At 38.5% G+C, this 15,567-nt stretch overlaps 1 protein-coding gene across 8 annotated transcripts in view; it reads right to left on the bottom strand.

The window, feature by feature from the left end:
• OXR1 (oxidation resistance 1) overlaps positions 1-15,567 on the bottom strand; it is a 276,903-nt gene that overhangs the window by 134,638 nt on the left and 126,698 nt on the right. For 4 of the 8 annotated variants that reach the window (XM_026119614.2, XM_026119610.2, XM_026119608.2 and 1 more), the window contains exons 2-3: positions 10,386-10,552; positions 2,387-2,583 (exon numbers count right to left, since the gene is read on the bottom strand). In XM_026119614.2, coding sequence (XP_025975399.1) covers positions 2,387-2,583; positions 10,386-10,444 — 256 coding nt within the window. In that variant the 5' untranslated portion in view covers positions 10,445-10,552. The remainder of the gene's footprint in view (positions 1-2,386; positions 2,584-10,385; positions 10,553-15,567) is intronic. The other 4 variants (XM_064507616.1, XM_064507617.1, XM_064507619.1 and 1 more) reach the window with 1 other exon arrangement.

The following is a 15,567-nucleotide window of genomic DNA, read 5'->3' on the forward strand; positions in this document are numbered from 1 at the left end:
AGGCATCAAAGCATCAAGAGATCTTCAGCTGGTTTCTACATGCAACATAGTTGTGATGCTGCAGCTGGTCTAAGCGCAGCCCAGCTAAGAGCTAGTTGTAGCCTGGACACAGCATCCAGCTGATACAGGTTACCCCTGTAATACTCCATCATAGTGCTCCAGCCCACTTTTCAGAGTGCTGAAGACCTAGATACTTACTTTTTCTCCTTCACTTCAGAAACAAGTGGCCTGAATTTTTAAGTGCCTGAAGCACCTAAAAAGCCTAATTTTAGATTTTTTTTTAAAGCATCTTGGGTGCTCTTTCTAGAGTTCCCCAAACAATTTTATCCAACCCACAATGCAGACTGTTTTTCCTACAGTTGCCTTATTAATCTAGGAGTTCCCACTCAATTTCTTCACACAAGTTCACCACTGAAGGTGCAGGAGCCTTCCTGCCTGCTGAGCCTGCCATATGGAACAGTTATTCCTCCTCCTCACTGTATCTCCATTTTCTGTTTCATTTTATCTGAGCACATAGCTTTTCCCTGTTGCATCTTCATCTCAGTCCTTCTCTCTCTAACATATTTTTTCCCCACTTTTAAACACTACAACTGCACTCATTAAGTTTGGGGAGCATCTGACATGCAATTTATCAGAAAGATGAAATGCAAAATAAGTATTTTGTGGGTGATTCTTTAAAGTAGGAGCAGTGCTGATGGAATTTTAAAATCTCTTGAAATTACCAGGATACTTTTTCCCTCCAGAGGTCCTAGGCAAATCTCTGTACGCATAAGATGAGATATAAAATTAAAAAATATTTTGATGCTACAGAGTATGAAGATTTTGGAACACAATCTGTTAGACAATTGGCTATAGCTGCTCACAGTAGCTGAGAGCATACACAAGCTGCTGTGATTTCTCCTGAAAAGCACGTGTGTGCAAGGTGAATGCGCACATGTTTTTGGGTCTGTAAAGTAGAATAAGGTTTACGGAAAGCACTTCAGAGATCTGAATGTATATATTCCTACAATGATGTAAATATCCAAAAAACATAGTTTTTTATCATTTTGATTTTACTCTTTCCACAAGTTGATAAAGTAAGGCTGGTTATGCATTTCTATAGCGATAATTTTAAGCTGTGTGGTTAGCACACATTAAATATTATGGGTAGTGGTTAACAAATCAGGCTGTCCCTTGAAGTTAAGTTTTAATAGGTAAAATAATGCTGAAAATTGTATTTTAAAACATAAAATATGCATATTTGTACATGCCTAAACATGGATTCCATACTTCTTTTAGATATCTAGATCTGAACTCAGCTCTCGTATCTATCAAGTGCTATGAAAATCATTATCATTATAATTACTGAAGGAAGTTGTTAAGAAAAATGAGAGATTAACACAAAACATAAGTGATGTTAGTTTACTCAAGCTACATTAGTCACCACCATAAACACTATCATTAGCCAGTTTGGTTTGAGGTTAACATAGCAGAATACTAATTTTAAAATGAAAGAAGCAAAGCCAGCTGCAAGCATCAGATTTTCAACACATTTTTGTAATCTATTTATCATCATAATGATTAGCTCATGTTGCTTGATCTTGGACAAGGATTGTTTTTAGTTGAGAAGAACTTGCAAACAAGGTCAAAACAAGGTGAAAATGCTGTGTAATTGTATTAGGCGAGCAACAGGTTTAATATGCTTGTTTAAGCTACTTAACAGCCTAACTGTACACAAACCACATCACTAGAATCTGCTATTTTCTATTTTACAGTCCCTGCCTAATCCTAGTTTGTGACTACATTGATCCTCAGAAAGTAACACACTACTCTGTAGTTATCAAAGGAGTCAGTTAAGTCTCAGCCCTGAAAAGATTTAAGGGGAAGCAAGGCATGAAACATTTGCTAGGATACCTAAGATGGTTTTAGGAAGCTTTTAGATGCTGAAATCTCAGAAGAATATCCAGAAATCCAATATACTCAGAAAAAAATACCCAGAACCCCATAACTAATCCTGGCTACATTGTACTGGAAATACTTCACACTCAACAGCCTTCTCCTCGAGACTGGAAGTCCTTCTAGCTTTCCAAATTATCAGTGCCTAAAGGTGGTTTTTTTCTATATCCTTCCTCAGAGAATTGCTTCCATGTTTTATTCAATAGTTTTTAAGAGAAAAAAAAATGCTGAGGAAAAGAATTTCTGTAAACAGTGCAAGATAAATAAAGCAGGTTAATTCTTAAGGGTAACTGGACATCAGCATTAAGATAGAACAACTTAATGCTCACTGTGGACATTAGTACTCTTAGCAACCAAATACAATTAACCAAAGGAAAGAAAGCATGAATGAACAGGAAGACCTTGCCACTTTACTAACTACATTTGAAATTTTCTGTGAAAGAAAACTCACCAATGGTGTAATATCTCTTCAACTCACTCCTCCGCGGATTGCGCCTTTGTGTGTTTGCGGTGTTGTTCTGTTCCTCCTCAGAAGTAGTCGTCTTAGTGGCAAGCAAAGATTTACTGGGCTGAGGTGTCTGAGCTTCAGCTGCCACTGGGCTGCATCCTGGCCCACTAATATCCACTGACTGGGACTTCTTCTTTAATCTAAAGACAATTTAAGGCAGTAAGGTATTACTAGTCTTCATTCTATAGGTAGATTATGCAATTTGTTTTATTTCATATAAAACAAGACCAGCACATTTACTGTATGTCCCAGCAGAATACAGAACAACAGCAGCAGTAAATTAACCTCGTATTAATTTCCTCTTTCAGCTCCTGCTAAATGAGTTACAACACACACATCTCACCCTCCTAAAGTTCATGTGTAGCTGCACATGGTAAAGTGCCCTCAGATCAGCCTGTTGGGCATTTGAATGATCAGCCCGTAATCTATTTCAGAGAAGATGAGATACCAACAAATTAACCTATAATTTAAACTGATTAGGTTACCTGGCTTAAATTTCCACAGATGAAGATGGTACAAGGAAATTAAATTATTTGCACAAAGTTGCTGTAAGGCCCCAGAGCCAGGAACTGACTTCTGAACTTCTGATCTTCTGAATTCAGTCATAGCTCTGCAACTGCATTTCTCAACTCCACAATAATTTCAACAGGCTGTTTCTCACTAAATTCAAGGGTCCCACTATGAGCTGCTACCCCAGATGCCATTTTGTGCACTGCAACTGCAGGTTCTGGAAAAAGGAACAGAAATACTTTCGCTTGCTGATTAAATCAGCATTACTCCACTTGTTACTGGCATCCAGGTATTAACCACTATCCTCTGAGCCTGTCCATCCAACCATTTTTATCCATTTAGTTGTCCATGCATCCAGATCATAACATCATAATTTGGATTCAGTGGGAGACAGCGTCAAAGTCAAGGTAAATGACACCACTGCTCTTCATCTTCCCCAGATCTAGTCATTTTATTAGAGTTCTACAAGAGAGAGAGTTACAAAAACACTTTCAAATTCCACTTAGAGTGATGGTGAGTAGACTCACTATCACGGTATCACCATAGTTTTGACATCTGCTGTATCTCTAGTAACACAAAATAGAAGTTATGCTACTAGAATTATTGAATAGTGACAAATGTTCTGCTATGATGAAGCCCACTCTATACACACACTGGATTTTTTCAAAGCTTTTCTTAAACTGTTAATATATATAGTTGACTACTTGATTTGATCCTGGAAATAGAAGATATGTATGACATTGCAGTGCCATATTGATTTGAGATGAAGGGATCATAATATTTCTGAAATTCTAAACCAAGTGAAGTAAAATGATTAAGTTTTGTATTGCCAAAGGACAATTTTATTAGGGTAATGATTTTATGCTAACAGCCTCCCTCTGAACTGTATGCTTCCTTATTTTTTAAACATTTTCTCCTTTTATTTGTTGCAATTAAGTAGCATGGATTCCTGCGCTGAGAATGGAATACTGCAGTTTAAGCAGAGATGATTTTTTTTTTAATATTGTAATAATAATAACTGCTGTTAGTAGACCGGAAAATCTTCAAGTCGCAACCAAGCTCTGTAAGGAATGTTAAAGTACCAAAGCATAAGTAGAATTTAATGTATAACCTTATAAAGGTGAAATTACTATACTTGTATGTGGCATTGCTAGTCCAGGGAAAGGACTAGCAGTTAGAAAGTTAGCTGTTAGAAATGAATGTGGTCACTGAGAACAATTACTCATTGAGCCCTCCTCAGCTCCTGCGTGCCCTCACGGACAGGGCAGGAAGGCAGGGACTTCATCCTGCCTCCGTGTTGGAAAGGCTGTACTGCCCGAGAATGGGTATTCATCCAGACAAGCGTCTTGTCCCGAACAGTGCCATCGATGGAAAGAGCAGGGGCACGTGCACAGTGATACCTGCCCCGGTATCCTCCCAGCTTCCAGCAGACACGGGGTTAGGGACTTCCTGAGACAGACGATGCATCTTTTGTTTTAGCGGCTTTTCGAGTTATTTCCCTTGCTTCGTCCTTAATTACATAGGCAATGTCCTGTGGTGACAGGTTCCAGTTTATCTATGTACTTTGTAGAAGTACCACCTCCTTTTTGTTATAGGCTAGAGCAGTCATAGTAGCTCATTTTAAGGACGAGTAACAGTGGCATTGTGGGAAATAAAGAACAGTACTCCGTGTATATTGACTCCCTCCTTCAGCTCCTGCTGTTCAAAGACTTCTCTAGATGTGGGAAGAACAGTTTGTCACTGTGATACAGTCTTTACTCTGAGGATTGAGTAAACCTTTGCTCTGAGGATCTTTGTCAATGATCCATACATGGCATCAGTAGGGACACCATCCAGAACAGCTTGGTATGACCAAACGGAAGGCTTTTAGGAACATGCATACATAGACTGAAAAGGACATCATTGTCTGTGATTAAAAATAGCATGAGAAGTATGGAAAACTGCTAGATATTTTGTTGGTATTCAAAATGATGCTCCAGAAAGTGAGGTCTTGTTTTGAGGGTTTCTAGATTTAAGCCTGCAGTTAGACAAATGTATTTACCTAAAGTGAGGGCTAGAGTATTTTACTGATTTTGTTAATATTGTGTTCCATTATGATGTTAAATTCTGCTATGTCATTGACTATGCCATATTTTAGGTAAGATAAAAGAAATCTCTACAATTCCTTGCCACTTGAAACTTTTGAAGGTTTATAAGATGCCTTTTGGGAGGAAAATCACCTACCTATCTCTGACCGAAGATTCCCACTGAGCTTTCAAAAGGATACAAAGTGTCTTGCTTCTGTGGTGTGCAAAATGTTATGCATAATGAAACTACGAAGTGTTTAATACCTCCAGAATTTCAAACCAAGGCAAGTGAGGTCTAAAGATCAATCAGTGTATATATGCCCTGTATTATGCCAATGTATTGCCACGGAGGAAGACAGGCAGCTGGTGAGTTGAAATAATTATACAAATGGAAGATATCTCTATGACTTATATTCCAGTTTTTTTATGATTACTTTCTAAGCCACCGAGGCTGTTGGAAGGACAGTCCAATTAATAAAGTTGTGAATTACAGTGTACAGTTGGTCAATAAAATAGCTTGCTGCACTGTGGGGAACACCAAGTTGTTGTCACAAATGTAGTGTGTTTATTCTTCGAGAATCATATAGAAATAAAGTGATAATATCTGTCATCTGAACAGTAAAAACGCCCTGTGACCTTTTTCAGGTGACTTGCAATTAATTAAAGACTGAGTTCAAATGCCTATAGCGAATTAATGTGCAAAAAGAAAAAATAAAAACCAGGACCAAGCCTTCCAGTGCTACTCTTGTAATGCAGAAAACCTCAAAGGTGAGAGTTTCACATCCATAGATACTTGAGTACTAAAATTAACAAATAGAAGCATGAAAGACAAGCAAGTTTGTACACTACTGTCAAAATGCAAACTGTTCTTGAGAGACCATGGTGATAGTGCTTTTGCTGCCAGGAAAGATGGAAAGATACTGGGTGTGAATTAATCCAGTCTCCGAGATAACGGGATCATCTGAGTAGAACGCAGGTTCAAGTAAGGACAGAACTTTAAAGGAATGACTTTAACAAGCAACTCGTTCAAATACATCTTCCTTCAGGCCACCTGAACTGTATATTCCTACAGTCATGGCTGAGAAATAGTTTGGGAAGAAGAAACAACCAATCAACCAAAAACACAGTAGCCTTTAACCCGCATCTTCATTAGACTTCAATGTCTTGCAAGAAAAACCTGGATTCTATGTATGTTTTCAAGCAAAAGCCAAGAGAACTGCTTCTTCGTAAGCCTGACCCTTTTGCAGCACCTTGCTTTACTACTAGCCATGTGTTGTTTGTTTGTTTGTTTTTGGACTTAAATATGCACAGTCAGCCTGCAACAAGATTTATTCTCTGACTGAAAGGCATCTGAACAGGAAGCCCTTCAGGATCACCTTCCTGGTTTCCTGCTTTGTTTCATGCTGTCTGCTTGTAGAAAAATACATAAAAGATGGAAGAAATAACGTGGCAAAGTTTAGTTTGTATTTTACTCTATGTACTCCAAAGCAGCCTTCAACTAGCTTTTGAGCAGCAGGCAACACAAGCCTCTTTCAAGATAGGCTGGTCTGCCCTGAAGTGACCCTGCTGCAGTCTGACTGCAGACAGAACACCAGCAAGCGTTTCAGAGTCACCATGACTTGGAAATGCATATTTGACAGCAAGGACAAAGTCCTAGCGGGACTGAGGCTTGAATGAGAATGGGCAAAAATATCTCTGTAACTACCCTTAAATCACAGAAATTCAGAGGAGGAAATCTAACAAAATGTATTTAAAAAAAAATTTGCAGCCCCTTAACAGGCAAGAATTCCCAAGATGGTCATTACTGCTGTCTGTTGGCTATTGGTGGCTTCTGTGAAGTAAGGTGGTTGTCTCGTTTGAATTTTAAAGTAGTCAGACATCTCCACAACAAAAGCTGTAAAGTTCAAAGAAAAGACTAACATGAAATGACTATGAAGGCCCTAATACTGACTATTAACTGAGACAATCCATCCTGGGTTGAAGGACACAAAAGGATATAGGAGGCATTACTCAAATGCCACTGACTGGATCTGAAAATGCAGTATTTGTTTGAAAGGTGGGTTATTTAGGGGCTGAACAGCACCACATTTTTAGATAGCCATGTCACAACATACATTTCACACATCTGTTTCAGTAACTCAATTGGACTATGGTTAATATCTCATTAAAAAAAGAAAAAATTGTTCCATTTATATTTCCCTGCATTTTCCTTAGAACAGATGTCATACACCCCATTAATTCCAGCTATAAGAGACCTTCTATATAGTCATTCCTCTGTGCTTTTAACCAACCAGACAGAGGCAGAAAACTCAAATCTGTCTCTCATATTCTGCCAGGTTGCAGATTGCAAAGGATTTGCTCATTTAGCTAATCCAGGAGGAACATGTGTCTTCAAATTCTATGATATGAAGTAGACATATGTAAGTAGACACACTGACTGGTGTGTGCAAGAAAGGGGATATTTTAAAATTTAGGTTTTATTTCTGTTCATCCTCTGCATACAACTGCAAAGTTTTCTACTGCATCTTAGAAAGAACCTGACAGATGGCTCCAGCTTTTACTTCAGCCTGACCAGCTGGCTCCCTGCGTCCCCCAGCAACACCTCCCAGGAACAGGTCACTTTGAAAGGATGCTTAGTGTTTTCCTCAAAAAGAAAAAAATTCTCTCAGGTATTCAACCATCAATTACCAAATGCAGTCAATACAGATGGAAAGGCATGAAATCCTGGTGCTAGTGAATTTGTTTGGAATTCTGTTATAGATTTCAAGAGCATTAGGAGTTCATCTCTGCCATTCAATATCATAGATCCATTCAGTTCCTAACACAATCCATGAGTAGTGTGCTGACATTCATTATACTTTTTCATTTTATAATTGCAAACTGATTTTTTGTAAAGCAGCATGGAAAAAAATAAGATATTATCCTCTAAACAGATCTTGAGAGCTGCTAAAACGAGCATGTCTGGCAGTCCAGTCCAAAAACAAACAGACAAAATTAATACACTTAAACCATTTATGGTGGAAACAATCAAGCATACAAACAATCCCAGGGGCTGGGAATCCATACAATTTGATCTTTGCATAATTGTAAGTAAAAGTCCCTTACTGCAACAAAGATTTGGAGGAAAATCTAATGCATTCCTATCTACTGAATATAGAAAGATGTCTCTACGCCCCCTGTGACTATTATGGGAGTTTTAGTACATAGTTAGTAAGAGAAACAAAATCATTCATTTGAAGAATGACGCTTATTCTTCAGAGATGTATTTAGTATATGTGGTATTCATGAATGCCCAGAAGAGGTGGTTATGAATTTGATTTATTTGTAGGAAGAACTGTGATTTAAACTACTGCTGACAGCCAGAATTCATCCGAGTCTGGAAAAAAGTAAACTTTTTTCCTTCTTTTTCAACACAGCACTGCAATGGTCTGACAACTTAACTGCAGGAGAAGGCCTAAAAAACCCCGGCATCTACATGTTGGGAGTAGTTTATTTCTCTTACGTAAACTATATGAGTGCAGTAGAGGAACAAGAGTCATTGTGGCTAACCGTGAGGGACCTACAGAGCTTCATGCACTGCTGCCACCGGCATCCCCGTGTCTATAGGCAAAGTGGCAGTGTTTTCGAGGGAGTTGCACAGTATCACAGTCTCCCCCTACCACATAATACAAGTATGCTTGTCTGGCAGTACGAAGTGGCTATTAACACACTGCCTCCCTCCCCACCTTCATACAAATCTGCATTTGCACAACATGGCTGGCATTTTTCGCCTCCCGTGGCAGTAACGATGCATTAGGTGATAGGCTTGTGGTTTGCTTCAGTTATTCTAGTCAGGCTCTGTTTACTGCACGAGGCTTCTTCTGCATACTTGTAGCACGAGGCGATGCCCTGGAGATCTGCTGAAAACATTTTTGTTTAATGCTCTTGAATACCACCTGCAGCTCTGGCCATCCCCTCAAAAAAGAAGGTTATAGAATTAAAATGATACCAACAAAAAGCACCCAGTGATGACAACGAGATGCTTCCTCAAGAGGAGAGACTAAACAGACCGGGAGTCCTCAGAGAGGAGAGGAGATGACTGCAGGGCAGCAGTGCAGAGATCTCTTTGGTAATGAGTAATGAGAAAGGTGAATAGGAAAGGCTTTTCCACTGTTTTCACAGTGGAAGATTTAAGAGGAACCAAATGAAAGCAAGCAGCAGGTTTGACGTCCACAAAAAGTTGTACTTGTTTGAACTGTATTTAATTACATGAGAGAAATAATTGTGCAGGCTAGAAGTATCACTGGGTACAAAAATGACTTTTACACAAGTCATTTAAAAAGGGTTCATTAAGGGCTATGAATCATGCTGATACCCAAAGTACTGAGCCAATGATTGCTGGAAGGTGGAGGGGTTTCACAGAGAAGGAGTCACTAAGTACATGCCCTGTCTTTCACATGCTTTTTTCTAAATATCCACTTCTGCCTAAGAAGTACTAAACAAAACTGAATGCAACATACTTGCAATTCAAATCTGAACTGTGCATTTTGAATCCCAGAGGAAAACAACCCAAACACTACAAAGCAGTTAGAAAATACAGCATTGCTAAAGTGAATGTCTGTAAGTAAACAAAAAACAGAAAGCCCTTCAAAATGTTACATTACATGTGGATCATGCAGAAGACTTTTCTGATAACGCAATGAACATGTGAGATTATTTGAATGCAGAAAACAAGAAGAAAAAGACCTTTACATGGGTGGTGTAATGAAAAGCTTAGAAATTAGTTCACACCTACACATTCCAAAAAGCACTTCAAAGTTGAGAGGTACATATCAACAATGCAACATTCAGGCTAGCTTCAGGAAAGAATACAATGTCAGCACAAGCACTGCATGCCAAAAAATAGCGGTATTTCAACAGCATATTTTGATTTATTCCCCCCACCCTCCAAAGTATATTTATTTGAGCAACTGGAGCAAGCATATAAAACACAATTTTTTGTTCCTTAAGGCACACTATGCAAATACTACCGTGCAAATTAAATACATAACATTTGTCCATGGTTAAAATACCAGAAAGCCAATCAAAACCACTCTCTCCTCACTTCCCAGTCATCCTTATAGATGCAGTCCATAAGTATACATATGGACCACATTCATATGGAGGAAAACTTCCACCATACATTATTCTGTAAGTAAAGACAGTGTCAAAACAGAAGTTTCCACAAGGTGTCAGGAGAAAAGATGAAGAATATCTAAACTATTGAAAAACTGGTTTTGCAATGTCTGGAATAGGCAACCCGAGCACAGTTAACAAAGGTCTACGAGCAATGCTTGCCCCTAATGTGTTTCATCACAGAATAAAGACTTACGAAGATGAACACAAACCTTGTGATTATTCCTGGGAGCATGACAGCACAGCTACAGGTAAGCCCTTGGAGGATCATTTACAGAAGACATATAGACTGGTTGCTGCCAGGTTACATCCATTAAACTCCAAGTGGGAGAGTCCAGAAGCCCCTGGTGGCTGGAGCGTGGCAAGGCATTCTCACTGCCTGGGAGAGAACGGTTCGTGAGTCCACTGTCACAGGATTCAGATGGCTCTGCACACCACGCATGGGGCTGGAGACGTGCATGAGGTATGGCAGAAGTGGGGAAGGCAGCGATGATGATGATGGAAAGGAAGATGGCAGCAATAATGCTAAACACATAATAATGTATCTCAGGTAGTTACAGCGCGTATAGTTCATTCCTTTTTTCATGTGTAAGCTTTTGTAAGGATTGAGGTAAGAGCTCAAGATTATATGGCTTCCCGATGATGTTTTATAACATTTTACATTTCTCTACATGGGTGGAAATAATATGCACTGCAACTAGGGTGTGTGTTTTGTCAGGCATGAGAATTTCTTGATCTCCAGAATTTCAGGATTCTGAGAGGGTTGCTTGCAATACTGTATTATTTGCTGACAGTTATATCAAATCTAGACATGTTTTAGAAGAGACATCTAAAGTAAATTAGTATTTTGGATCTTTCTATTTTGTTAATAGCTGCTATACTGTTACTTAAATAACACCCACTAGTTCCATTTCACAAAAGCTCTTCCAGTGCTTCATGCAAATCTGCTTTAGTACAATTTGCATGGATCTTGAAAATTCCAGCTCTGTCGTATTCAGCACAGAGAAATTTTGCATAATAGCCTTAAAGTGACTACAAGTTTTATTTGATTCATATTTGCCTCATTAATGCTGTCGCATTATATCTAGTGCTTCCTTACTTATTAGAATGGAATTCAAATTGTCCAAACTATTTTAAGGTTGTATCACTAAGGAAAGTCTTTACTTCACTTAATTAGAAGAAGCTATTTCTGAAATCTCTATTACAGAGTATAACTAGCATTCAGGTTCTGTTTCCCTGAAAATCATTGTGTGATTTGCATATTGGCAGGACCAGGTCCTATATCATCATCTTCTCTCTCCCAAACACAGGATTCTCAGAGTTTTCAAAAATATGTGCACCCAGTGGTCTGGGAACCGCATGACATATTTTGAGACATACAGAATACCTCACCTACATCGAAGCCATATGAACTTGTAGCATTTTTCTGTATAATTATTTTAACTTCATCATAGTATCAATTATTTTCTGTACTAACTGCAAGTAATTTATACATCAACAATCCATTTTATCTGTAGCCTTTTATTTAGGCAATTGCATTTACATTTCCTTTTGATTCCAATCCTAGGCTTGATTTTTTTCCAAGTTGTTTACCAGTCAGCAGCAATACCCACAGGCACTTACTGTTCCCGAGACTGCTACAATATATGCAATCATAATATGCATACATCTATATAATCAAATTTGGAAGCAAAGGGGCCTTTTAACTGCTTAAAGAGACAGCAAAGGAGGTTGGAATTACAATGCTCTTACAGCAACTGAGATTTGAGTATTCTAATTCTACCACACCCATAAATAAGCATCAACACAGTAGGCAGCTAAAATTAGAAGAAAATATTGTGGATATGCTTGTCCTAAAATATAGAAATGCAAATCTGCATATTCTTCTGCTTTGTCCAATAGCTCATGCAACTGGAATTGTATACAGGTTTCAAAAAGTTCTGGTCTTGTTCTTTTTGCATTTTTGATTCATAAATGAGGTTAGCCAACATCATACTAGACAGGAAAGAAAGGTTTTCAAAGTTCTAAGAATATTTTGTACATAAGCAAAACAAAATGATCCCCATACCCTCCCAGCAGCAGACCCGCCTGTTCTACATATTCAGCTCAGACTAACCCCAAACAACTTTCTCTTTTCTCATCCAGTTATTAACACAGCAAAATAGAAATTATCAGCATTTCCTCTAGAGCTCTAGGAATTCTCCGGAGTGGCTGACCACGCGGACACCAGGCTGGACTAGATTCGCTCTGATGCTGCAACCGTACAGTCACAGATATAGACCCAGAGGCACGGTAAGGTCCCATCAGAAAGAACAAGGAAATGGAAAAAATCTACAAATTGCACCTATTGAGAAAATGCTCTCTCAAGCATATATATTTTCATGTCTTGTCAGCACAAAAAGTAAGTAATGTCACTTGATCAGTTTATTAATAACAGGCTATACTAAATGAATCTTTATATAAGGAGAAACATGTCTCAACAAATAAATCATGAAATAGTGCCTAGTTATTTAAGAACAAATAGAAAACTCACACAATTATTTTCTTTCTCAGTTCTGTGGTAGTAGGAGGGACATTTTCAACAACTTTTGACTTTGTGCAGGTAAAGGCTGGAAAGACGTTCCTTTATGTCTTCATCCTCCAAACACTGCCTCACAAACACTTTCTCAAGATACACTGCCTTCGTCTGAGAAGCCACCATGCTTCAAAGGAAGCTCTACCACACAGAGCAGCAGGAACTGCAAAAGAGAACTGGGGCATGATGGTCCCTAAGAGGGAATAAAGTGTTTCAGGTGAACAGATTATGTTCAACCTGAATCTAAGCAAACTTACTCTGGGGACAACAAATGAAGGTGAAAAAAAGAAAAAAAATCCTTCAAGAACATTAAGGGTTTTTTTATATTATAACAATGCTTGAGATTTCAACATTAATTTTGATATCCCCCAACTACAGGGACAGAAAACATGTGAAAAGTGATCATAGTTAAATTTCCCACTCTTGGTAAGTTCTAGGTCTGTCCTGCTGTAAATAGCAGGCAAAGCCGCTACCTAGCCTACATTAAGCAAGCATTTTTCTTTGGATGTTGGCTCATGATGGACAAATGACTACTGGATGGAGGGAAGACATTATGGAAGGGAAAGAAAAATACCAGATACCAGGATTAAGAGCCTCACCACAGTTGTACCTCTTTTTCCTTGTGTAGGTGGGACATAGGGGCAGCACATGATGATAATGAGATTCAAGAAGACAATCTAAATCCATAATTCAAATTCAAGCTGAAGCAAAGACATATCCTCACCAGTGAAAGATGATGACCCTTCCCTTAAATTTCCATTTAGATTTACACTTGTAACAAGCAGCAATCTTTTCCTCACTTTTCCACTCATCAAAGTAGGATGATGACACAAAACAGAGGTGGACAGTATTTTTTCTGTGAGAGATTATAAAACAGAGCTGCCCCATAGGCTTATTATTTTATTTAATCAATAAGTCCAGGGAGCAGAATTGTTTTAAACACTGCCACTAGATCCAGCACCAATCCAGTAGCAATCTATAGGCATCATAGTAAATTACATTCTTTAAAGAAGAATCCAATCAAAAAGACGATCTCATGGCTTTCCAAAGCACGGCAAGGACTTTTTCCCCCACGTCCAGAATAAGGCGCAGTGCACCTGAAGCTGGCCTGTCCCTGCCTGGGTGCAGGTCGGGGTCGTTGCGTTCAGACTTGGCAGGCAGGACTCCGCTGAACGGAGGAGGCACGAGGAGATGAGGAGCTAGCATTTGACAATATGAAAAAGAGAAGCCAAGGAGTGATTTAAACCTAGCTGGAAGCGATCAAAACCAGAGCCCAGAAGACAAATGAGGCCACAGCATGTTAAATGAGGCAAGTGAGTTTAGAGGCATTTGTGCATTCAGCTTCCTAACTAGAGCTCAGCTCTAAGGAACAACTGTTAAACAACAACCTGATCAGAATTTGTAAGAAAACAGGCACACAAGCTAAAACATGGAAGATGAATTTAGATGCATGCAATAAAACTGTCAGGAATTTAAAAGGCCTACCATATAAATCAGAGGCTTTTAGTCTAAATGCAAAATAAGAACCTGTATATCACATTTTCTTTTCAGGAAGTATTGGCAGGGTTTCAAGATGTATTTAAGTAATCTCACAATGTGGTTTTTTTTCCTCCCCCCCCCCCCCCGTGTCTAATCTTGTATGAAACATAACCATTAGGAAATCAAAATATTAGGGCTAAGCCTTGCTAACTGCTATTATGAATGAAAAGGTAAAATATTTCACTCACATGTGAAAAGCATGCGGAAGAGGAAGAATTTAGGAACATAAATGAACAGAAAAAATGAAAGACTGTTTTCTATTCTCTTCATGTATTTCAGTAGCCTTATGAATTTATCTGTATTCGGTTCAGACCAGTTCTGGGTACATTCACTGTCCCAATAAATTTGGAGCTAAATTATTACCACATAAGGAGCCTATAAAACACTATTAAAACCTTGATACCAAAATTCAGCACAATAGAAAAAGGAAGGGGCAATTAAAGAGCCTCACTTTCCTGTTCATCCAAACTGGGGACAGACACTCTTTGAGCCTATATTCATTTAACACAGATGGGAAAGGGCCAGCAGGCACCAAATGCACCTGCCTATTGCAGCAGGTGTATGAACGGCTCTTCTCCAGCTCCGTGCTCTTCTCCTTCAGGCACAGTGCTTGAAAGCACTCATTTTTTGTGTAGTCAAGCTTTCCACTTTCAGAGCGGTTTAGGAAACCAATGGTTTGGCAACTACATTTTCCAAAGTCAAAATCCAGAAGTTAACCTGTGGAGAATGCAATTCTTACACTTCCCAAATACTGTGTAAAATATAATTTTTGCTCTAAAATGTATGGTTTTGGTGAATGTAATGCAGGCTGAACTGACTTAGTTTGGCTTTAAGATCAATGCTGAGTTAATACATTTGTAGAAATATTTTAGTGTAAGACAAAGGATTCATTTGGAGTTACCTAAAATGAGACATAAAGGAAGTTCCTACTCTGTGTCAGGAATATGAATTACACGAATCTATGTGACCTCCTGTATAGCCAGACCCACAGCTTTTCCAAGATAATGCCCAAATTATGTATATTTATAACATCACAGTACTTAGGAAATATGTGAACAACATAGAGAGTTCTTTGGCTTTCTGCTACATTTACTCTAATATATAGTATATACTGCAGAAAAACTGGCTCGGAATTCAGTACTTTGTACATTTACACATCATCTAAGAATACAAATCTTTTTTAATTTTAATATAGTAGGAACTAGCCATTGCTCCTATAAAACATATAGGATGTGTAATATATAGATGGAGAAAGAGTATTTTATGTATCGGAACTGACC

The sequence above is a fragment of the Dromaius novaehollandiae genome, chromosome 2, assembly GCF_036370855.1.
Source record: "Dromaius novaehollandiae isolate bDroNov1 chromosome 2, bDroNov1.hap1, whole genome shotgun sequence".
Taxonomy (NCBI): domain Eukaryota; kingdom Metazoa; phylum Chordata; class Aves; order Casuariiformes; family Dromaiidae; genus Dromaius; species Dromaius novaehollandiae.